Genomic DNA, 23,759 nt, shown 5'->3' on the forward strand with positions numbered 1-23,759 from the left:
GCACATGCAGACACAATGCTCGGCTAACCCGCACTGCGGGGCTGGCACCGAGAGATTACTCTCATTTATAGGATGGTGTCTGGGGCTAGGCAGAGACTAGGGAGAGAGCACAGTGACCCAGTGCCCCCTGAGAAGACAGGGGGAGCCATATCCTGACTGGGACAGAGCAGTCACGTGCTTGCTGCGTGGCTGCCTGAATGAGTGGAGCAGACATTCTGAACTGAGCAGCATCACCTCTACTTCCAGGACACATCTTGTAACACAGGACCCCATCTGGGTTTTAGGGTCTCTCCTCCCCACTCCTGATTCTGCCCATCACCTGGGCAGGGGTGAAAGTCTGTTTCTCCTCCCCTGTGATGTGTCCCCTTCTTCAGATAATCCATTTGGTGGGCCAGGGCTCCCAGCCACATTTCCAGTCATGCACACTCTCACCAATCCCCATGGGACCCCTAACCAAGGCTGGGGACCTGAGGGACTGCTCTCCAGAGTTAGAGGTCAGGTGATGACTACTCCCAGAGTCCTCCAGTGACTAGTTTTCTCTGTGGGAAGCTCATTAATCCTGATGCAGCCACATTTGTGACCTTGTCCTGTGCTCTGCCCCTGAGCTGACCTGTAGCATTTCCTGCCTTCAGAGGGAGGAGGTTACCGGAATCTGTGATGACTCGGGCCCTGTGAACAAGGCAGCGTTGGGTCCGGCTGCCTGCCTCCATGAAAACAGCTCTGTGGCACCTGACTTTCTATGACCTGGCTCCAAACTCCAAGAAATATGGGTGGTGAGAGGTGGAGGTGAACATCAATCTACAAGGAAGGGTGTTGACCCTGGGGGACTCTGAAGAGAAATGAATTGACCATGTCCATTTCTCTTTCTCTTTTCTCTGGATCTCATCTCTCCATTGATATTCCAGTGCATTGCCTCTTCACATCTTTCTCCTCCAAGCTTACCCTGGACATTTGAGATGGATTAGGATAGAGGAAGAGCTTTCTACATCATCACAGGCTGGTCAAGACACTCTGTACTAGCTAGAATATAAGCTAGGCTACTCGAACAAGACCAAATACAGTAACTTCAATATGAGAGAATTTGATTTTTCTCTCCCATACTAGTCTGGGTAGTTATGGTGGTTTAAGATGTTGGAGCTCTGGATCCTTCTATTTTGTTTTTCTCCATCCCTAAAATGTTGCCTCTGATTGTGAAGTTCACAATGTTGCCATTGCATTCACACTTCCTCCAGCAAGAAGAGGGAAGACTGGAAGTTAAAGGCATGCCCATTCTCATTGTGGCTACAACCCAGAAGTTGCGCAGGTAATTTCCACTCACTTCCCATTGGCTGGAATTTAGTCATATGGCCATGCCAAGCTGCAAGGGATTCTGGGAAATGTAGTTTTTTTATTATATATTCAAAGGACTGCCAACTATCGACTCATCCCTGAGATTTTGATGTTGATGGGAATGCTGCCAGCAGGCCACGTTCTGTCTCAGCGCCCATCTACTGAAGGCCAGGGTGCGTCCTTGTCTATTCTGGTCATGGACTTCCTGGAGGAGGTAGTCTCTTTCACACATTAAGACAGGAAATCAAGGTTTCGTGGTCCCTAGGGAGAGGGAACCCCAGGCATTTGGGTTGCCTGAACAGACATCTTGGTTGCCTGAACAGGCATCTTGTGTCAGATCTGGCTTCTGGAAGAAGAGGTGCCCCCATTCCCACTCCCCCACCCCCAGAGAATGGGGAGCAGACATGGTATCAGCATCCTTGTTTCTGCTCCAAGTGCCTTCCTGTCTATGATCAAATGAGCTCACATCCTCTTCCTGGAAGCTTGTGCACCAGGGGCTAAGACAAACAAGGGTCACTAAGAAAGAAGAACATGCCCCTAGGGAAGTCAGTGCCTGAGGGGAAGCAGTTCTCAAGTGGGCTAGTGACTCCCCTGGTATCCAGGTGGCAGATGGTGGGAGAAGCAAAGAGCCCACCACTCTGGAATTTGAGTTGAGAAATGTGAAGAGAAGTGGGGAGTTGGCATAGGAGCTAACAGGTTGGGAAAAAATTGGAGGCCAGGTAAGATTCATGTAGCCATGGCTGGACCCTTCCGGTCCCAGGTCCTATACTTATTAGTGCCTGATTGCCAGGCTCTTCCTGGGAGCCTGTCAGGCATGTCCTCCCACTAAATGTCCATCCTGTGACATAACCAGAATGAGTCTCTTTGTTGCAAGCCAAACTGCTGGACTGGAACACAGAGGATTCGAATGTGAGTGGGGTTTATTCTGGGACACCATCTACTGGAGGTGGCAGTGGGTGCAAATTATATGACCTTTACCACAAACTACCTTATGCTCGAGCAATTCGTGCCCCTTCCTTCTCCGTGAGGCTCTGGGCACTGCTCACCTCTGCTGCACACATGACCAGCACTGTGCTTGGCATGTAGTAGGTAAGCATTTAGTAAGCACTGGTTTTACTACATTGCTCTCAAGTGGGAGGGTGGGAACTGTGGGCTAAAACCAGAGATGGGACAAGGAGAGAGCAAGCTAGATGCAGCCGGATGTTTTGCAACTGTCTAAGGAAGAGAGGGTGATGGGAGGACCACGGGTAGCCACAGAAGGGATGGCTACTGAAGGATTTGGGAACATTTGACTTGGAGTCTTCATCTGCTTCTGTGCACCTCCAAGGGGATGTAGGTCCACCTGGGATTGGAGGGTTCTCAGAGGGGTTAGTTTTGTCCACCCCCAGTGGTCTGAGGCTCCTCAAGCCTTTTAATTAAACTTTTAATTCAAGGGTAGCACACATACAGGAAAGTGCACACATTTTAAGTGTACAGTTCAATGATTTTTTTACAAAGTGAATATACCCATGTAACCAGCACCCAGGTCAAGACACAGACCATTACCAGCCCCCAGAGTCTCCCTTGTGCCCCTCTCCCCAGTCTCAAGACCCCAAAGGTAAATAGTATCCTGACTTCTAACACCATAGGTTTGATTTGTCTGTTTTTGAACTTTATGTGGGAACCATACAGAATGTATGACGACTTTGGAAAACTGTTTGACATTATCTATTAAAGCTAAAATACCCTTGTCCTATGACCCTGAAATTCTACCCCTGGGTATTTGCTCAAAAGGATTAAGGGCTTATATCCACTGTGAGACTTGTACCAGAATGTTTATAGTCACACTTTTCTGGGTCATTCTTCAGAATGAGTCCTGTTTACAGATGGTGGGTGTCGCCCATTACACAAACACTTCGAAGGCTTAACTCTCACTGGCTTTCTTCCCAGGACACTTCCAGATGCCCCTCTGGAGAGTGACACTAACACACCATCTGATAAATCATCTTTCCCACCGTGTCATTGGTCACGAACACCAAGCTGATGAGTGGCACTTCTAGGACCCATCTTCTTCAATTTTGGTCCAATGACCTCAGCCCCTCCTCTGCAACCTCTGAATGTAAACAAACAGTTGCTCTGAGATTTTAGCAAAAAATTCCTCTTACATGCTTGGACACAGCTTATCTGAGTTTGGGAGGCATCCACTTTGCAAGGACTCCAGTCCCTCTATGGCTTTTAAGCTACATCCCCCTCATTTTATTAGCACTGACTGTGTGCCAGGTCTTGTGCCAGGCAGTGAACATAGTCCCAGAGCCTACAGAACTTAAGGTCTGGAGGCGAGAGACAAGGCAATGGGTAAGTGCATTTCTGTGTGAGATGTGGTGCAGTGAGAAGGATAGTGCAGGGGACAGTGGCCAGATTCGAGTCAAGGAGGGCCTCTGGACAAGAAGACACCAAGGCCATGGTCTGCAGTGTAAGTAGGAGTTAGCCAGTGTGCTGAAGCCTCCTCTCTGCCTTCAGAGTCTGGCTGCCCTGGAGGTTGCTCTGCTTCCCTGGCCCCCAGGTCATGGGACTTGGGCCACCTCTGGGCCAGGGTGCACATTGGTGTTGTCCTGCCCCTGTGACCTCTGGAGCTTTCTTAGCTGCCTCTCTCTTCTGCCTCTTCAGGACTGTTTCCTTTACCATGGTTGGCACTTGTATCTTCCTAATTTGCCCTCTCTCAGGATCCACATTCTCTTTTGGAATCTCCAGTTGAGCTCCTGTTTCAAGACAGAAGGCTGGTCTCTCTGTTCACTCCTACTCCTCCCCAAAGCCTCTTCGGATGAGAAAAGAGATAGCAAAATGGACCAAGAGTGTGACAGGATGCCTTACTCTCTGCCTCCTGGTCATCCAGCAGGAATATCAGGAATTCTGTCCTGGAGGGGTGGCCTCTGCTGCTGTCAGCCCCCAGGGCAAAAAGAGCCCCTCTCTTTTCCCATTCAGGGAGGATGTGGGGAAGAGTAAGGGTGGACAGAGAGGCCCAGGCTCTTTCATCTTGAACCAGGAGCACAACCAGAGATTCCAAAAGAGAATGTGGATCCTGAGAGAGGGCAAATTAGGAAGATACAAGTCCTTATCCACAGGGGGAGGGGTTGATGCCTCTCCAGCCTGTCTACAGTGGAGCACCCAGCATGACCAAAGCCATCTATGTCTGTACTAGGTCTCATTCCCCATTACAAGGTTTCATGTGCTAGTGACCTATTAAAAATGTGTTCCCAGGGGGAGACCAGCAAAGGGGTGGAGGAAGCAGGACAGGCAAAGGGAGGAAGCTAAGGACCCATGCATATGAATGCCCACAGCAGCATTTTTTATAACATCTCAAAACTAAGAACCACTCAAAGCTCCATCAACAGAGGTGTCAATGAAAGAAAAATGTGGTTATAGTCACACAATCAAATGTTACTCAGCAATGAGTATAACTGAGCTGAAGCCACACACCACAGGCTGGATACATCTCACAAACTGAGGAAAATATTTGCAACTCATACTCCAGACAAAGGGTTCATCTCCCTTATATATGGAGTTCCTTCAAGTTGTTAAGAGAAAGACCCAATAGAAAAATGAACTGCGGATATGAACAGGCAATTCAGGGAAAAAGAAATATAAACGGCTCTTAAATGTCTGAAAAAATATTCAACCTCACTCATAAGACAAAATGCAAATGGAGACTGCACTTTCACTTTCAGACTAGCAAATATTACGTTTTGATAACTGTGTTGGTAAGGTTGTGGGAAAATGAGCACTCCAGATATCGCTGGTACAACTGTGAACTGGCACAAATCAGAGGGCAATTTAACTCTATCTATCCAAATCACACACACACATATCCTTTGACCCAGCAATCATGCTTGTAGGATATCATCTCACAGATGAATTTGTATATATAACTACATATTACAGCATTGTTTGTAATAGCAAAGGGACTGGAAACCATTTATATGCCCAAGAGGAGACTATGAATAAATGATAGCATTCAACTATTAAAAATGATGAGAATGCTGCATACCCATTAGAATGGCTAAAATTTAAAAGGTTGGGGACTTCCCTGGTGGTGCAGTAGTTGAGAATCCGCCTGCCAGTGCAGGGGATACAGGTTCAATCCCTGGTCTGGGAAGATCCCACGTGCTGCGGAGCAACTAAGCCAGTGCGCCACAACTACTGGGCCTGCGCTATAGAGCCTGCGAGCCACAACTACTGAGCCCGTGCGCCACAACTACTGAAGCCTGTGCGTCTAGAGCTCGTGCTCCGCAACAAGAGAAGCCACCGCAACGAGAAGCCCACGCACTGCAGCGAAACGAAGAGTAGCCCCCGCTCGCCGCAACTAGAGAAAGCCTGTGTGCAGCAACAAAGACCCAATGCAGCCAAATAAATAAGCAAATAAATAAAATTAATTAAAATAAAAGGTTGACAACACTAAAATGTTGGTGAGGATATGGAGAACTCTGACACATTGCTAGTGGGAATGTAAAATGGTACAGACACTTTGGAAAATAGTTTCTTTAAAAAATTAAACATGCCCTTTACTCTATGACCTTGCAATTCTACCTCTAGGTATTTACAGATGAGAAATGAAAACATGTTCATACAGATTTACACAGCAATTTGTAGCAGCCATATTTAGTAGAGCCCAAACTGGAAAAGAACCCAAATGCCTAGCTGGAGAATAGAGAAACTGTGCTTCCCCCTTACCATGGAACATACTCAGCACTACAAAACAGCAAATTACTGCTACATGAAACAATGCAAATGAATCTCAAAAACAAAGAGGGAAGGAAACCAGACACAAAAGAGTACATTTTTTATGATTCTACTTGCATGAAGTTCTAGAACAGGCAAATCTTATCTATAGACAGAAAGTATATCAGTGGTTGCCTGGGGTTAGGAGTGGGAGAGATTGACTGGAAGCAGCACAGGGGAACTATTTGGGGGTGATGGAAAGGTTCTATCTAGATTGTGGTGGTGATTACATAGATGTATAAATTTATCAAAACTCATTTAACTGTACACTTAAAGTAAGTGCATTTTATTATAATTTTAAAATCCAAAGTAATCATAGTAGAATAATAGTAATAATCATAAGAATAGTGTTGGGACTTCCCTGGTGGCACAGTGGATAAGACTCTGTGCTCCCAATGCAGGGGCCCAGGTTCGATCCTTGGTCAGGGAACTAGATCCCACACACATGCTGCAAATGGGAGTTTGCATGCCACAACTAAGGAACCCACCTGCTGCAACTAAGACCCGGCGCAACCAAATAAATAAAAATAAATAAATATTTAAAAAAATAATAATAGTGTTAATGTGGACTTCCCTGGTGGTCCAGTTGTTAAGACTCTGCACTTCCAGTGCAGGGGGCACAGGTTCAATCCCTGGTCAGGGGAACTAAGATCCCATTCACTGCATGGCAAGGCCAAAACAAGAAAGAAAAAGAATAGTGCGTTAAGGAGACCACTGATAGGATCTCCAAGGGTATTAAGTGAAAAAAATCAAGGAACAGAAAAAGGTTAAAAAGAGGAAAAAAAGTGTTTGTATTGTCGTGGACATGCATAAACTAATCTAAAAGCTTATAATAGCTTCCTGTTGGAGGGGCGTGGTCTGAGAGGATGGGATGTTCCCTATACCTCTCACCATACTTTTTTTGTTTGTTTGTTTGTTTTTGTTTTTTTGCGGTACGCGGGCCTCTCACTGTTGTGGCCTCTCCTGTTGCGGAGCACAGGCTCTGGACATGCAGGCTCAGCGGCCATGGCTCACAGGCCCAGCCGCTCCGCGGCATGTGGGATCTTCCCGGACCGGGGCAGGAACCCGTGTCCCCTGCATCGGCAGGCAGGCTCTCAACGACTGCTCCACCAGGGAAGCCCTCACCATACTTTTTGATGTTTGAATCAGGCCAACTTAGGTTACCTTCCCCACTGCAACTCTTACTAACTGAACTGGCGCATTTTGAATTCTCATAAACAAATAGATTTGCTTAAATTTAACATCCCTCGCCATCGGAATACTTGCTATTCGCTATCCGAATTTACTACTCAGTACACAAACATTTTTTTTTTTTTTTTTTTTTTTTTTTTTTTTGCGGTATGCAGGCCTCTCACTGTTGTGGCCTCTGGACGCGCAGGCCCAGCCCAGTGGCCATGGCTCACCGCAGCCCAGTTGTTCCGCGGTATGTGGGATCTTCCCGGACAAGGGCCCGAACCCGTGTCCCCTGCATCGGCAGGCGGACTCTCAACCACTGCGCCACCAGGGAAACCCACACAAACTTTTTAAAACAAGAAACAAAAGCCAAAAGGCTCCCGCACGTGTGGGAGTCTATGGCTTTGTGCCATTCCTCGCCCCACCCCCACCTCCGGCCACCACCAGGGACAAAGGGTTGCCCCCCTCTCCTCCCGCCCGCCTGTTCCACCGCCTCGCCTTTGCCGGGTAGGGAGCCCGCAGGACCGCAGCCTCCGCTCGTCCTCCCGGCCGACCCGCGAACCTCGGGAGCAGGCGCTGGCGGCCACCGCGGAACAGAGACTAGCTTGGGGCCGTAGCCGCAACTGTCTGTCGCGGTCGCCCGAGCCTCCCTTATCCTAGGGCCCGCCAGTCTCTCACCCGGGCGACTCTGGGCGTGACTGGTGTCAAGGCGACGACAAAGGTCCGATCCAGGAGACCATGGAGGGGGGCGTTTCCTGGGCAAACCGGAGCAGCAACAGGTGGTCCCCTAGCACTGTCCCCGCCTCCCCGCTCTGGTCCTCAAAGGCCCTTCCCGAGGGTCCCCGCCCCATCTCCACTTCCCACCCCCACGAATAGGGGGCCCTGTGAGAACTATGCGGTGGGTTCGCTCGGGAGGGTCTCCCGCCCCGCCGAGCTCCAGCCCCTAGACGCGGGAGGGTGGTCCCGGCTCCCTGAGGGCACACGCCGGCCGGGGTCAGGACTGATGGGCTGAGATGGTGGCGCAGGCAGGCGGGGCTCCGTGCGGGGTCGCGCGAGGAGGGAGTTGCGGGCCAGGAGCGGGGTGCGGGAGGGTCGGGAGGCGGCGGGCCGGCTGCAGAGGGCGTGGGTCCGCCGCGATCCAGCCGGGGCGGAGCCGAGAGCTGGGAGCCGCAGCTCAGAAGCTAGGCGCTCACAGCTATGTGCCCGGGGTATCAGAGAGCTCGAGGGTCGCCGGCGTTGGGGCTGCTGCTGCTACTGAGGCTACCGTGGCCGGTGTGCGGGGCTGAGGCGTTTCAAGGTGAGTGGGAGTGAGCCGCGAGGTCGCTGTCGGGGATGGAGGGTCGGAAATCCCCGGGGATCGCGCGGGCCAGGAGGACAAGGCATGGGGAGGGTTTGGGAGAGTCTCTGTGGAAATTGCCCAGGGACTCTCAACTGCAGTTGTGCTGGCCTCAGGGCCCAGACTTGCACACTGTGCCCAGATACCCTGTGCCAATAGCAAAGCAGAGTGGCAGGGCCCCTTCCCTTCAAGCAGCCGCTCAGCACCCCCAAACCCCTCTGGATTCTCTGCTGTGGCCCCATCCACCAGTATGAAGGTTGCTGTACCTTCATCTCCTAGGGTTCAGCAGGCCTCCATCCTCCAGGAAGCCCCAGACCACCGGTGCCCTGGAGTCCCTCTTGCACCCTCACACTAAGGGACTAGCTGTTGCCTCCACACTCATGCATCATTCCATGTTCACTCCCTCATCCCAGGGCCTTGGGGCAGTGTGTATATTGTTGCCTTGTTTGGTTAGATAGAAACGGCTTCAAACAGATGGTGTCTGTTTAGCAGGGCCCTGGGGGAAGACTGCAGCTCTGTCTCTTCTCAGTTTGACCTCTACAAACTCTGTGAGATGGGGCTGATGAAAACCTCTCCCAAAGGGTGGGAGGACTGGCGGAGTGCCTGACAAGGCGGGCAGGAAGGGTTGGGCAGCCTGGGGACAGTGGGTTCCAGAGCACTGTGCAGGGGTGAAGGGTTGGGGGGGGCAGGTGGCAACAGGGATAGGGTCCTGCTCTGTTCTGGGGCGTGGAGGGGTAGAGACGACAGCCCTCATGCCTCTGGGGATGGTCCCCAGGCATTCCACTGCTCCCTCCTCTTCAGCCTGGGGTCAGGGGAGGATGAAGGGACCCCTGGGAGGAATGGAGAGGGACTCTATGCTCCCCAACACCACACTGGCTCCTCAGTTTCCACTCCCATCCACCTAGTCACCACAGCTCCATCTCTGCCTCCTTGCCCCCGTCAAGGTGCCAATGACCAGCGTGTGTGCACAGGGCCAGGAGGAGAACCCACACTCACACACGCACACAGGGACACCTTCCCCTCTCCACCCTGGGAAGCCCAGGGCCAGGTGGACCTGGTGCTCCACACAGAGTTAAGTCCTCTCTGGCCTGAGACTTCCCCCACACCGCCCCCCTCCCCGGAACTCAGACCCCTCCCTACACTGGCCCTTCAGCCTCAATTCCAAGGCCCTGCACCTCCCCACCCCCACCCCCATCTACCTGATGGAAACTGCTGATCCAGTCGAGGAGGGCTTCTTGGGAGAAGGGGACTTCCTGGAGCAGCTGCTATTTCAGGTCTTTTATGATGGGGTCTGGAGGAGGAGATGGAGAAGGAGAAAGGAGTCGGTGTGGCCTGGCAGGAGTTGAGCCACTTCCATAGGCAGCCATCTCAGCCTGGTCAGGACTGGGGCCAGGGGCTGGGCGGGGGTTGGGGAGCTGTCAGTTCTGGGAGCTGGGCTTCCCCAGGGACCGAGGGAAGGCTGCCTGTAGGCTCTGGACAGCCTGAGGTCTGATTCCTGCAGGGCGGATGTGGTGACAATTTCCAGGGCCCACTTGGCGGGGTAGGTGGGGGCTGGGGCTGGGAGCATTCCAGGGGAGCGATCCAGGCGCTTTCTGAGTAATGCTTCGCTCTGGTATTCCTCCTGGAGCCCCCCTTAAGCATTCCCATCCTGGGAGCACTCCCGTCCTGGGAGCACTCAGGCTCTGTCTCCCAAACAAACACCCCCACACTTGAAGACACGAGGAGGGGGCTTCTGGGCCAGTGTCCCTGGAAGCCCTGCCCCCAGCATGAAGCCCACAGAGGGAGTTTGGGCAACATCTGGCTGTTGTTTTTCTCAGATGGTGGGGGAGACACAGGCGTCCTGTCTTCACAGGCCTCTCATCCTAAAAGCATCTGCTGCCAGGTCTAAAAATACCCGAAACTGCCTCCCATTTCCTTTCCCCTCTGTACTGGGGGCCTTGGTCTCTTCCTTGTGATTTTTGACCCCAATTCCCCCCTCCCAAGGTCAGTAGGTCTCCCAAGTGCCCAGCTGAGCAGTTCTTCCCAGGCTCCTCCGTCTCTCTTCTGCCACCTCCCTGGTGGCTCCTTAGTTCCAAGGATGCCCCATGGGTGGCCACCCTTCTCCAGGCTAAACTTTTGAGTATTGAAGATGGAGTCTCCTGTTCCTGCCTGCTGACATCCTCTAACTCTATCCCTCTGTTGTCTCCAATTTCCCTATGTCCCTCAGGTTCCCCTCACCCTGTGCTCTGTCCTCTCCCCAGGAAGCACCCCTGGAGAGCCAGTCATCCTGCACTGGGTTCTGGATGGACGACCCCGACACATGGTCACCCTGGAGCAGCCGGTCAGTGCCGGGTCACCCCTTACTCTGCAGAGGCCCAGGGTCTCTCAGCCCCTTTGCCCCTCCCCAAATATCAGTGTGGCAGTTTCGCTGGGGTCCCTAGATCCCCAGAGTCAGGCCCCTCCCCGAAGGTTTGGCAGGGGCGGGTGGGAGATGTCTAGATGGAGAGAGGCTACACACATGGAAGTCATTTTCCAGTTTCCTCTCCCCCACCTCCTCCCTAACCATCTCTTCCCAGTGTTATTCAGGCCACCTCCACCCCATCAAGCAGAGGCGGGGCCAGAAGCTTTTCAAGGACCTCTTTAAGAAAACACCAAAATATCTTCCTTTTGCAAAGTTTACCAGAACATGTGACCCTGTGGATGCATTGCTGTCCTCTCCAGGACCCTGCCATTTAGGGCCCTGAAACTTGTCTCACTGGCTCACGCCAAATCTGCCCAGTAGTCACTCTCTCCTAGTGCCCCCAAATGCAAGCCCACCCCGTTTTGCTTCTTCTGGATGCTCTGTCCCAGTCTCCTCCCAACAGCCATCCATCACACACTTTCAGAATAACCTCGCCCCCATCTGTATGTGCCACACAGCTGTGCTGCATGGAGACCAACAGCCTTTGTATGCCCATTTCACAGAGGGGCAAACTGAAGCCCAGAGAGGCTGGAGAAACTGCCCAAGGTCACACAGCTCTTTAACCCAGAAGAAACCATTGGCCAATATTCTCCAAGCCTAGAGCACCCTTTTCATCATGAATTTTCAGGAAAGAGAGGACAATCCACTGTCCAAGCCTGCAAGGAGGAAGGCAGGAGAGCACTGCTATGTAGGCCGGGGGACACCACAGGCCCAGCAACTCTCAACCTAGGGCCCTCACTGGGTCCCCCAGGCCCTCAGGGACCCCATTCAAGTGGTCAGCATGGTTCCAGCCTGAGCTTTGAGATTGTTCATCACCCGCATAGGGAAAGGTACATCACATGCTGAGACCACCCTGACTGAGGACCTCCCTCTGGGCCTGGCCTGGGCTGTGACCAAACAGGAGGGGCGTGCCAGAGGGAATTTGCTTTCCTCAATTTTTCTGTCCCTGAGAAGGCTGCCAAGGTGAGGACAGCAGACAGAGTGGCAGGGAGTCCTGTCCCAGAGGCAGGAAACACCTACATTTTAGGTTGGAGATGGAGTGCATGGTGAAGGGCAGGGTCACCAGGAAGGCAAGAAATGAGGACAGCAGGGGCTGCAGAGGAACAGAGAGAGGGATGCGGGTGGGGCAAGAGGAAGCTTTCCATCTGGGCTGCCTCCTTTCCTCAGTGCAAACCTTTCTCCAATAAAACAAGTGGCATTCCGGCCACATGAGCTCATGCTTGGGGCCTAGGGCTGCCTTTGGCTGGGGGAGGGGACTATTTGCTCCCCACCTGCAGAGGAAGGCCCTCCCCACAAGACTCTGAGCCTCTTGGCCTGGGTCCCAGGCCAGTGCATTGTGGGATAAAAGGGAAGGGCCAGCAAGAGTGGGGGCCAACATTCCAAAGACACAGCTGCTCTCCAGGAGGCTCCTGGCCCACTCCAGCTCTGGGCCCCCAGCCAGGGAGTGGACAAAGCAGGCAGATGGGGGTATTCCCACAGGTTGGAAGCAGCAAAGAGGGTAGGGGAAGGAGAGGTGGGCAGGCTGGCCCAGGCCCACCCTCCTGACATCTAGCCAAGAAAACCAGAGTTTTTCTCTTGGCAAGGCGTGTGAGTCAGTGTTTACCTCACAGGCTCAGTGAAGCAGGTGTGGGGCGAGCCTGCTAGAGGCGTAGGAAAATTTGCAGGGGGGCAGCTAGTCAGCATTAGAGGTGGAGGTACTAAGTCTGAATTCTACAGGGAGTGGGGAACAGCAAGTTACAGAAAGGAGAGGTTGTGAGGAGGCCTGAGTTGTGGCTACCCCACTCTCCTCCCTGCTTAGAGGAAGCCTTCTGGGCATGAAAGAGGAGGGAAGACCAGAGGAAGAGCCCAGTAATCTTGGGCAAGGCATGGCATCTTTCTGAGACCACTTGTCTCTCCAGGGAGGATATGGAGTGCACCTAGCAGGCGCTGTCAAATGGCTGCTGTCAGAACAACAAACATTCTGAGTTTGAGAGCATCTTTGCAAGTTCTCACTCCACACCCATCCACACCCACAATGGCAAGCAGGGGCCTTCTGCCCCATGCCCCTGTGCTCTCCCCATGAACTCCCTCGTCAGTCAGCTCCACATCCTTCCTGCTCCCTGGCAGGCAGGGGACCTGGATGTCTGCCCTCTCAGCCCTACACTCCTTCTTGCACAGGTCTCGAAGCTAGAGGTGAGGCTGGTGGCCTTGAAGGCTGAAGGCCAGGACCTCCTGCTAGAGCTGGAGAAGAATCAGTGAGTACCAGGCCGGGGAAAGAGCTGGGAGCCAAGAATAGCCCCTCTCTCTGGGGAGGGATCAGTGCTGGGGACAGAGACTGATGGGAACCCCAGACGGAGGCTGGATGGGGTGAGAGCCCCAGAGGAGGAGGTGCAGGTGACAGGGTGAGTCAATGTTAGCCCATGACTGGCTCCCTCGAGATTGAAGTGGGCTACTGAGGCTGGGTCAGCACTGCTGTGGGGCACATCTCTTATCCCAGCCCCAGAAACATCTTGTCAGCTTCCTGCCAGGAATGAGTGAGCATCACCTGGTGGGTGCTCACAGGGTGTGCTGAGTCAAAAGAGAATCCAAGATGGATTCCAAAGATGGGTGGGTGCTCCAGGCTTCAGGAATGCCAGGGACAAAGGTACAGTGGCTACCTAGGTCAAGGCACATTCAAGGCGGGGGTGGCAATTTGTCTGGCTTGCCTGGGGAGTCTCCATCTGAGAGAGGGGAGCAAGGGGAAACAAATTTGGGGAGTCCTAGCAGGGCCAGATCACAGAAGGCCATTTAGGTGCTGAGTGTCCAGGATGGTGCAAAGCCAAAGATTCTGAGCTGGTGAATGAGCAGGCAGAGCTGGGCTGGGTGAGGTGAATGTCTAAGATGGAGCGTGGGTTTGTGAAACCATCTAGATTGTGTTATCAACAGCTTTCATTTATCAAGTGCTTATTTCATCGCAGGCACTGTTTTGAGCACTCTACACATGCTTTATTCTCCCCCAGGCACTGGGAACAAACTCAGGTGGAACTCAGGTTCCGCCATGCCTAACCATAGTTTCTCTGGGGTTCAATGTCCCCATGTGTTAAAAAGGGTGATCACATCACCTCCCTCCTAAGGTTGAGTATGTGGGTGGAGTGGGGGAGCAAAGCTGGAGGAGGAAGTAAGACTGGGAAGTGGAGAAGCAGGCATCACAAGTCTTAGGGGGCAGTCTGTGGGTAAAGAGGTCAAGGTGAGGTGGGGTGAAGGATTTTCTTTAAAGAAGAGAAATTGACTTATGGTTGATCCATCTTGGTGGGAAGGATCCTGATGAGATGGAGCCTGAAGATGAATTAAATTACTTGAGTGGGGTCTGGAGAAGGAGGGGAGGAGGATCCCTGCTCAGACGGGCAGGGCAGGAGCAGGTGTGGATTCTGTTTTCTCTGGAAGCAGGGGGTGAGCATCAGTGAAGGACAGGTGGGGAGATATGTGGGATCTGGGAGCCTGAGGAGAAGATTTGAAGGAACTCTGAATGGGAGGAGGTGGGCTAGAGGGTTGTCCAGATGCCCAACAAGGGTAGGCAGCAGCCAGGGCCACCTAGGGAGTTCACACACTTCCTTGGCTCCAAGTCCCACCTCATTGGCAGTGTCTCCTGACTCCTCTCCTCCTGCCCAAGTCTCTTTCTAACACCCCTGACCTGTGGATCCAGCTGTCTGCCACAGGCTCCAGGTGAACCACAAACTTTCCCGCGTTCCTGTTCCTCCCTGATGCTTCCCACACGCCCATTTCCACATCTAAGCCATCACCAAGGCTCCTTCCCGGCCTTCACCTTGCTCACTCTAGCCCAAGATTTTTCTGAGCTGAGCAATGCACAGTCACTCCTGTCCCTTCCCTAAAACGCACTTTGGCTGCTTCCTAAGTGCTAGCCCTGCGCCTCACTCATACAGCTACTCAATTAGCAATCAGGGAGGAAGACCAGAGGGCATCCTGGAGGAGGCAGGGCTGGATTAAGTAATTTCTGCAACACCCACTCCCAGCAGGCTGCTGGCTCCAGGATACACAGAAACCCACTACAGCCCAGATGGGCAGCCAGTAGTGCTGTTCCCCAACCACACGGTGAGATACTTCCATGGACTCTGAGGACAGGGTGAGGAGTGCTGGGGTATGCACCCACCAAGGGCCTCTCCACCATTTCCCCCATTCTCCTCCTGTTCCTAAGGAGAAGCTGGAGCCAGTCCCCCACCATGCTTTCTTTCTTGCCCCTCCCACTTCAGTCCTGGCTGAGATTTGGGGCTGGGTCCTTTGCTCTCCAGGATCATTGCCACTACCATGGGCGTGTGAGGGGCTTCCTGGACTCCTGGGTAGTCCTCAGCATCTGCTCTGGGATGAGGTGAGGAGTTCTGGGGGAGGGGGCTGAGCCTGGGGCTAGGGAAAGAGTTCCCTTACTGCCCACCCCTGTACTGCTTTGCACCCTAGGGGCCTGATCACACTCAGCAGAAATGCCAGCTATTATGTGCATCCTTGGCCAGCTGGGGACTCCAAAGACTTCTTGACCCACAAGATCTTCCGGACGGAGCAGCTGCTCAGCTGGAAAGGGGCCTGTGGCTACAGGGACCCAGGGGACAAAAGGGACATGGCCAGCCTTTCGTGTGCCACCCAGATCAGGGTCAGGAGCACGGGCAGGGGTGGGCATAGGAATGCAGTATCCAGAGCCCTTTAAAATCAGAAGAGACAGGAATGTGCAGCCCCAATTCAGGGCCTCCTGTCCTGACATTTTTATTTGGAGGCTGAAGAAACAAGTTCTAGCACAATTTTAAAGTTAACTTTGTGCTTTCTGGGAATTGGGGTTGGTGGTCAGGGCTCACGCCCAGCAGCCTGCCACTCAGGGTCACCATTGCCGCCTCCCCAGGAGAGGCGGGAGTCCCTGGGGAGCCCGAGGTACCTGGAGCTGTACATAGTGGCGGATCACACCCTGGTGAGAGAAGCCCCAAGGGGGTTGGCAGGACTGGATGGGGTGAGCTCAGACCATCCTCACACGGGGTACTGCTTGCTGCTTTTCTAGTTCTTGACCCAGCACCGGAACTTGAACCACACCAAACAGCGTCTTCTGGAGGTCGCCAGCTATGTGGATCAGGTTGGGTCGGCTGGGGGAAGAGCCCTTTTGGGGGTGACCAAGACAGGGGAAGGCTTGGAGATGGGGAGAGGGAACGAGGGGAGGAAAGAGGGGCGCTCCCATGGAGGAGCACGGGCACCGCGGCGGCCCCCCGCTTCAGCCGTGCCCCGCCACGCCCGCAGATTCTCAGGACTCTGGACATTCAGGTGGCGCTGACCGGCCTGGAAGTGTGGACCAAGGAGGACCAGAGCCGCGTCACGCCAGACGCGAACGCCACGCTCTGGGCTTTCCTGCAGTGGCGACAGGGACTGTGGGCGCGGCAGCCACACGACTCGGCTCAGCTGCTCACGTGGGTGCCTCCGACCCCTACGCGGTCCCGGCCGGGCGACCCGGACTCCTGGCCCGCCCGGTCAAGCCGCGCTCCTCCCTCAGGGGCCGCGCCTTCCAGGGCGCCACCGTGGGCCTGGCGCCGGTCGAGGGCATGTGCCGCGCGGAGAGCTCTGGAGGCGTGAGCACCGTGAGCGCCACGCAGGACGGGAGGAGGAGGAGAGGTGCTGGGGGGTGGTCCCCGCAGCCCGCAGTGACCGTCCCCACGCCCTCCCAGGACCACTCGGAGCTCCCCATCGGTGCTGCAGCCACCATGGCCCACGAGATAGGCCACAGCCTCGGCCTCAGCCACGACCCCGACGGCTGCTGCGTGGAGGCAGCGGCGGAGCAGGGCGGCTGCGTGATGGCCGCAGCTACCCGGTACCCGCGCCGGGGCGGGGGCGGGGCTGCAAGACAGGCTCCGCGGGACCCGGGCCTTCCTCAGCGGCATTTCTTTGGGCGAAATGGTTATCCCTCAGTTTCTTATTCTGTGAAATGGGGATGATGATGATAGTGCCTGCCCTGAGGGTTGTTTATGAGGCTGAAGTGTAGGGAACGCAGGCAAAGTGGATTCTCACGATATGATAAATTACTTTCGGACAACCTTGCGAGGTGATTCCAACCCCAGGAGGAGAGGCGCTGGGTTGGGATTCGACCTTAGGTCCTGGGCTGCCCGCTCTTGGCGTCACACCCTCCTGCCTCGCGCTCGCCGTGTGACTTTGCGCGAGTTACTTACCCTCTCTGGGCTCTGCCTCTAGAAAATTCTAGCCGCCAGTTGCTCAGGCGGTGTTCGCGCATCCGGCGGCTGCATAGCACCTGTGTGCCGGGGGGAGGGGATTGGAGATGAGTAGGGGTTGGCAGGGGGTGGTGCTCGTACGCCCGACGCCCTCCCCCGCCCGTAGGCACCCATTCCCGCGAGTGTTTAGCGCCTGCAGCCGCCGCCAGCTGCGCTCCTTCTTCAGCAAGGGAGGGGGCGCGTGCCTCTCCAACGCGCCGGACTCCGGCCTCCTGGTGCCCCGGGCGCACTGCGGGAATGGCTTCGTGGAAGAGGGCGAGGAGTGCGACTGCGGCGCCGGCCAGGTCGGGTCCTCACGACCAGCCCCGGGGGACCAAGCTAGTCCCCGCCCGCCCCCTCCCCGGAGGTCTGGGCGCTGCACCCACACCTGGTCCCTCCTCGCCTTTCCGGCTCCAGGAGTGCCCGGACTCCTGCTGCTATGCCCACAACTGCTCACTGCGTGCGGGGGCCCAGTGCACCCACGGGGACTGCTGCGCACACTGCCTGGTGAGGGTATGGGAGGCTCGGGGGTGAGGGTTGGGGGTACTTGGGAGCCGGCCTGTTGGTCTTGGCTAATCGGCGCCCTCCGGTCCCCCTTGCGGGTGCTGGCTCTGCTCTGTGCGTGGGTTCGCCTGGACCTCCCCACAGGGCTCTCTCGTGTCCGATTGGCGCTCTCGAAGTGGATCTCCAACTGTTCGTTTTCTTTCTATGCCTCGCCGCCTTCCCTCCACCCGGGTCACCTGCGTAGCTGAAGCCGGCGGGTGCGCCTTGCCGCCGGTCTGCGGGCGACTGTGACCTCCCTGAATTCTGCACGGGCGCCTCCCCCTATTGCCCCCCCGACATTTACCTACTGGACGGCTCGCCCTGCGCCAGAGGCCGCGGCTACTGCCGGGACGGCGCGTGTCCCACGCTGGAGCATCAGTGCCAGCAGCTCTGGGGGCCTGGTGAGACCAAGAGCGCGCCCTCCCTCCACATCCTCCGGTCTGCTCAGCTTAATGCTCTAGGGGGAGGTGGGCTGGGGAAAACTGAGGCAGAAGGGGCGTGGTTCCGGTCTGGGCTGCCCCCCGCCCAGTCCCGCCCATGCTTCCTCAGGCTCCCGCCCAGCCCCGGAGGCCTGTTTCCGGGTTGTGAACTCTGCGGGAGACGCCCATGGGAACTGCGGCCAGCAGGGCGACAACAGCTTCGTTCCCTGTGCGCAGAGGTGGGGAGCGGAGGGAGCGGAAGCTGGGGAAGAGGGTATGGAGAAACTCCACGCTGTTTGACTATCCTGCACTTCATCCCTAGCGATGCGCAGTGTGGGAAACTGCAGTGCCAGGGCGGGGAGCAGAGCGCACTGGCGCCACACATGGTGCCAGTGGACTCCACCGTATCCCTAGGCAGCCTCCAGGTGACCTGCAAGGGAGCCCTCGTGCTGCCCGGCACCCAGCTGGACCTGCCTGATTTGGGCCTGGTAGAGTCAGGCACCCAGTGTGGACCTAGAATGGTGAGCCCTGCCCACCCAACCCCTCTGTGCCACTTGAGTCCTGCAGTCCAAAGTATCACTCCCCCTCACTGCCCAGTGCACACACTGCCCATAGGTGTGCCAGGAAAGGCGCTGCCAGAACACTACCTTCCGAGAGCTGGAGCTCTGCCTGACCGCCTGCCATGGTCGCGGGGTGAGTGGCCTGAAAGGTGTGTGGGAGGTGACCTTGGAAGTCCCTGATCTCGTGGGACCCTCCTTTTCTCTTTTCCACTGCAGGTTTGCAATAGTAACCATAATTGCCACTGTGCTCTGGGCTGGGCTCCGCCTTCCTGTGACAAGCCAGGGTTTGGTGGTAGTGTGGACAGCGGTCCTATGCAGCCTGAAAGTGCGCCCATGGGGGCAAGTGGGGAGGGCCCCTGTGATGCGCCTCAGGACTCAGCCATACCCTGTCCTCCGCAGGCCAGGACACCTTCACGCTGGCGGTGATCCTTAGTTTTCTGCTGCCTCTGCTCCCTGGGGCTGGCCTGGCCTGGTGCTGCTGCCGGCACCCAGAACTCCGTCTCCAACAATGCCTTTGGGGCTCAAGGAGGGACCCCATGTGCAGTGGGTAGGCACTGAGGGCTAGGGTTTCTGCTCCCTGAGCCCACTCCTTTGGTTCCTGCTCCTCAGAGCTCTGCTGGACCTGGGGCAGCTGGGGTGGGGTCCTCAGGCCCTGCCCCCAGGTGCAGAGAGGCAGGCAAAGGCAATGGAGCATTGAGCAGAAGGCCCCAGTGGCCTTCCAGTGAAGCCAAAGGCGTGGATCCATGCAGGGCCCTCTACTGGCCCCCACTGCTTCATTGCCTCTTGTCCATATCTTCTTTTCTCCCACCAAGAGGCTGCCTCCTTCTTGAATTTGCCCTGCTTTTTCACCAGCTTATAATGCAATTCGTGCTCCAGTGTACCCTACAAGGCCTCTCCAGCTTCTCTCTCATGAGCTTTCAGCCTTCTGGCATTTCCTCTGCCTAAATCTCTGCTGTTACCCACTTCAAGTTCCCAAATGCTGGGCCCAGCACATCTTTCCTTTCACTACTGCTGGGCAGCTATGGTGCTGGCTGCCCTTGTGCCAAGGGCCTGCCCCTAACCCAGTTCTCCACGACCTGGGATGAGGGTCACATGATACCAAGCATGGTCAGTCTAGGGCTGCCCCTTCACTGGGCATTGGGCAAGGCATGAGCCCTATGACCACATCTGACACAGCCTGGCCTTGGGAACGTTCTGGGCAAGCTGAGGGAGAGGGCAAAGTTTGGGCTGGAAATGGAGGAAGAGGGCATCCCAAACAGGGGCAGGGCACCAGCTGAGAGGGCCTTGACACAATTAGTGTTGATTGTGGGTCTGTGAGCAGAGGATCAAGGTGGTCAGAGCTTGGTGTGTCATCACTGGGGGCTTATGGGGGGGGCAGCAAATGCATGTCATCAGCCAGGTGAAGTATTGAGGATACTGTTTCAAAGAGACATCAAAGGAAGTGGTAAGGCCCTGGGAGATGGGGTGTGAGCAGCCGAGCATAGCTTGGAGTCATCAAGGGCAGCAGGGCCACCCAATGACAAGGAGCACAAATACAGGTACCACTGGGGAAGGAAGTCCGCCCCTCTTTGGGACCTGAGTGATGCCAACATCTGGAGGATGCTGGGGTGGTTCCAGAGTTTAGGAGAAATATCAGGGCTGGAGAGAGGAAGTGTCAGAGGCCCTGGGAAAGCATGAGTCTCAACTGAAGCCTGGACCCCAAGGGCTCCTCTCAGGAGGGAGCAGGAAGTGAGCTGGACAGAACAACCTGGGTGCAAGCCTCTGGCTGCAGGGAAGAGGCCCCAGGGTGCCCTACTAACGGTCACTGTCTCAATCTCCTGGCCTCTTATCCACTGCTCAGACCCAAAGATGGCCCATGCAGGGGCCACCCTCTAGGCAGTGTTCACCTAATGGAGTTGGGCCTGACAGCCACTGCAGAGCCCTGGCCCCTGGGTGCGTGAGGCACAGTGGGAGATAGGGAGGGAAGGACAGGGATGGCCTCTTGTCTTCTGCCTCCTTCCAGATGGGCCCCCTCCTCTCCACTTAGCACCCAGCCACCTTGAGCCCCTGTGCCCCACCCTGCATCAGGGACTCTTGCCACCTATGTTCACAGCACTCTTCCCCCACCTATTGCTCCGCAGACCTTGAGAACTCTGCCAGAGCCTAACAGCCACCTTGAGAAGCCTGTGCCCCACGGCCCTGCTTGTACCCCCAAGGTAGGTGGGGCCCTCCACTTCCCATTGCTCACCCATCCACCTCTTGCCCCTCATCTCACAGTCCCTTACTCTGAGGTTTTTTTTTTCTTTTTTAAAATATTTATTTATTTGGCTGCATTGGGTCTTAGTTGCAACATGCAGGATCTTTGTTGTGGCACATGGGATCTTTATTTGCAGCATGTGAACTCTTAGTTGCGGCTTGTGGGATCTTGTTCCCCGACCAGGGATTGAACCAGGGCCCCCTGCATTGGGAGTGCAAAGTCTTAGCCATTGGACCACCAGGGAAGTCCCACTCTGAGGTTTTTGAGCTTATAGTATGGAAATGAGACAGACCTCGTGGAGAAGCTGTTGTCTGGGGCCAGATGCTGGAGGCCCCTGGGGCAGGGGAGGAAGAAGTTCTGGCTCTTCCTGGGTTACTGGTTTTCCCTGAGGGAGGACAGGGGGTCCCTGATGCATGACTTGCAGACTGGGGTCCCAGCCCTCAGGGGATGACCCTCCCCCACGTCATTCTCAGCAGGTAGAGTCCAAAAGCCAAGATCCTGTCTCTGGTGAAAAGTGACTCCTGAGATGAGAAGACTTAAGGACAGGTGGCTACTGCCAGCCACACCAGGAACTTGGACCCCGCCCCCTAGGGGCGGAGCCAGCGAGTCAGCAGACCTCTTGCACCTTCAGGCAGCTTCGAAATTTCTTCCCTGAGTTACCGCCACACCACCTACTCCAGGACCTTGGAGCCTCATCAAAATTTGCTCAGTGCTGTCCCCATTCCTTAGGGCTGCGGGATCCTGCTAGGGTACACCCTCCAGCTCAAGCAAGAATCCATCAGTCCCAGGAGGGAAGGTCATGTAGTCAATGACCTCCTGTCACTAGGGGGCGCTGGGTCATGCTGGGCACCCAGAGAGGCCTATGTCCAGGCAGCCTAGGTGTGTCTGCTACACTCACTTTATTCGGACCTAGCTCTTTGGAGGACAGTGACTGCTGGGCCAGAAACCTGGACTCTAGGGGCCCTACATTTCAGACTTAAGTCCACTTCCCTGGAGCCTGGCCCCTGCAAAACAAACGAAATCCTTGGGACCTTCCTTCCTGCCGTCTCCTACCCTCTCTTGTCCCTCAGATGCTTCCTCAGCCCCACCCCACTTCTAGTCCTTAGCTGAGGTTTCAGAGAAGCATGGGGCCTGCTGCAGTCCCCTTACTTTGGACATTAATCAGCCTGTCCTCCATTCCATGGAAGGGGACAAAGGAAGCCATTTTGGAAAGGACACCAAAGTAGAAGTCAGAAGAAAGACATGTTGCCCTGGGACTTCTGTCTTTTCTGTCTGTAAATTCAACACCATAGGGCTCCCTGAGGGTGACAAAGGGTGGTGGCTGGTGGGTGGAGCCTCAGATGACAGCCAGGCTCCGTATGTATGGGGCATAGGATGGTGTTGCTTAGCTTGAATGTTCCCTTTGCTCCACCTCTCCTGCCTCCCCTGGATACTCTCAGCAGCCATTTACTCTCTCCCCTTGCTTCATGCAAAAGTTGCTGAGTGACCTTCTTTATCAGCTAGCTGTTGCTACATAACAAGACCAACCCAAAACTTAGTAGCTTAAAACAATAACCAATTCTGTGAATTGGCAAGTCAGCTGGTGGTTGGTCTCAGCTCAGCTCACTTATACATTTGCAATCAACTGCTGGTCGCTGCTTCTGGGGTTGGCTGGCTGTTGGCTAGGGTGATGGGGATAAGCCGGCTAGCCCAGGCCTGTTCACATAATAGCTGGGGAGGGTTCTAAGAGAGCAGGACCAGGATTAGAGTGAGACAAGGGAGGCATTCACCTTGGGCACAAAAAGTAATCAAGATAAGAAATATTTTAATGTAATACTTTTAAAGATCAAAATTAATACAGAAGTCCACGATGAACAAAATATCAAAAATTTAATTAAAGACAGGATCAGTTTCCATACCAAGGCATTTTTGGAGCCTGAGGCTAAAAGAAAAATCAGTAGTTGTGATCCTGAGGCAAGTACCTCACGCACCTCCTCTTGCAGAAGAGTATGTGGAAGCTTGTCAGGCTTCTTGAGAGTCTGACTGGCACATTTTACTTCCATAACATTCTCTTGGCCCAAACAAGTCACAGGGCCAGCCCAGGTTCCAGGGGTTGGGAGGCAAACTCACCTCCCCTCCAGGGAGGAGCAGCAAAATCATATTTCATAGGGTGTGAAGAAATGGGGAATTTTTCCAATCACCCACTGGCAGCAGAGAAGCAGACCCAAGGCTCAGGCCTTGCTTTCACTCTACCAGCTGAAGGCGCTGAATGAGACTGTTTGCTAAAGCCCACTCCTGTGTTCGCTGTGGGATTCTGATTTGTAGAGACGACATAGCAATGAGACAGAGAAGTTAATGCCACTGAAAGAAGTTTTTATGGCTTGCATTTCCCTCGAGAAGGGGGACTGCCCACCATGCAGGGCCACATAGGGAAGCACCCAGTTTGTAAGGAAAGACTTAGGAACTACCACAGATTGGAAGAAACTAAGGTGACATGATGACTAAGTGCAATGTGGGATGCTAGATGGGATCCTGGAACAGAAAAAGGACATTAGTGGAAAGACTGGGGAAATTCAAAGTGGTCTATAGTTAAGTGATTTGCACCAACATGAATTTTCTAGTTTTAATAATTGTACTATGGTCAGGTAAGATGTTGATGTTAGGGGAAACTGGGTGAGGGATATAAAGGGAACGCTAGCATTTTTGCAATGCTCTAACTTTTCTGCAAGTCTAAAATTAGCTAATAAAAAGTTAACAATAAAACTATAAAAGAAGGAAAAGAA

The 23,759-nt window shown here is 54.5% G+C and overlaps 2 protein-coding genes and 1 long non-coding RNA gene across 26 annotated transcripts in view; 2 read left to right on the forward strand and 1 right to left on the reverse strand.

Annotated features, from left to right (window-relative positions):
- SIGLEC1 (sialic acid binding Ig like lectin 1) overlaps positions 1-3,066 on the forward strand; it is an 18,863-nt gene extending 15,797 nt beyond the window's left edge. For 6 of the 8 annotated variants that reach the window (XM_067014082.1, XM_067014077.1, XM_067014081.1 and 3 more), the window contains one exon: positions 633-3,066. In XM_067014082.1, coding sequence (XP_066870183.1) covers positions 633-743 — 111 coding nt within the window. In that variant the 3' untranslated portion in view covers positions 744-3,066. The remainder of the gene's footprint in view (positions 1-632) is intronic. The other 2 variants (XM_067014078.1, XM_067014080.1) reach the window with 2 other exon arrangements.
- Positions 1-9,968, reverse strand: part of LOC136792613 (uncharacterized) — a 15,194-nt gene extending 5,226 nt beyond the window's left edge. The window contains exon 1 of the long non-coding RNA XR_010836665.1: positions 9,793-9,968. This is a non-coding gene — a long non-coding RNA (uncharacterized lncRNA). The remainder of the gene's footprint in view (positions 1-9,792) is intronic.
- On the forward strand, positions 7,742-23,759 carry ADAM33 (ADAM metallopeptidase domain 33). 17 transcript variants are annotated; one of them, XR_010836662.1, is made up of 22 exons: positions 7,742-8,036; positions 8,473-8,554; positions 10,834-10,913; positions 13,191-13,267; positions 15,026-15,101; positions 15,299-15,375; positions 15,462-15,651; positions 15,895-15,960; positions 16,048-16,119; positions 16,281-16,447; positions 16,531-16,615; positions 16,703-16,845; positions 17,367-17,544; positions 17,657-17,746; positions 17,988-18,183; positions 18,332-18,440; positions 18,524-18,722; positions 18,817-18,894; positions 18,978-19,086; positions 19,161-19,308; positions 20,882-20,956; positions 21,471-23,759. XR_010836662.1 is itself a non-coding variant. In XM_059037174.2 (21 exons), the coding sequence occupies exons 1-21, from the start codon at positions 8,455-8,457 to the stop codon at positions 21,513-21,515; spliced, it is 2,391 nt and encodes a 796-aa protein (XP_058893157.1). In that variant the 5' UTR covers positions 8,374-8,454; the 3' UTR covers positions 21,516-23,743. The 17 variants fall into 17 exon arrangements, 6 of the variants coding, with proteins under 6 accessions (XP_058893157.1, XP_066870190.1, XP_066870188.1 ...); XR_010836658.1 differs by lacking the exon at positions 7,742-8,036 and having other exon boundaries at positions 8,374-8,554; positions 15,023-15,101; XR_010836659.1 differs by lacking the exon at positions 7,742-8,036 and having other exon boundaries at positions 8,374-8,554; positions 15,023-15,101; positions 21,474-23,759.

The sequence above is a fragment of the Kogia breviceps genome, chromosome 14 (assembly GCF_026419965.1).
Source record: "Kogia breviceps isolate mKogBre1 chromosome 14, mKogBre1 haplotype 1, whole genome shotgun sequence".
NCBI lineage: Eukaryota > Metazoa > Chordata > Mammalia > Artiodactyla > Physeteridae > Kogia > Kogia breviceps.

What these genes read in the sequence shown, in the direction of transcription:
- ADAM33 (XM_059037174.2), top strand. Translation starts at nt 8,455, where the DNA reads ATGTGCCCGGGGTATCAGAGAGCTCGAGGGTCGCCGGCGTTGGGGCTG. An exon ending in CGGGGCTGAGGCGTTTCAAG is followed by an intron (nt 8,555 to 10,833) that starts GTGAGTGGGAGT and finishes TCCTCTCCCCAG; the next exon opens with GAAGCACCCCTGGAGAGCCA. An exon ending in CCAGCAGCTCTGGGGGCCTG is followed by an intron (nt 18,184 to 18,331) that starts GTGAGACCAAGA and finishes ATGCTTCCTCAG; the next exon opens with GCTCCCGCCCAGCCCCGGAG.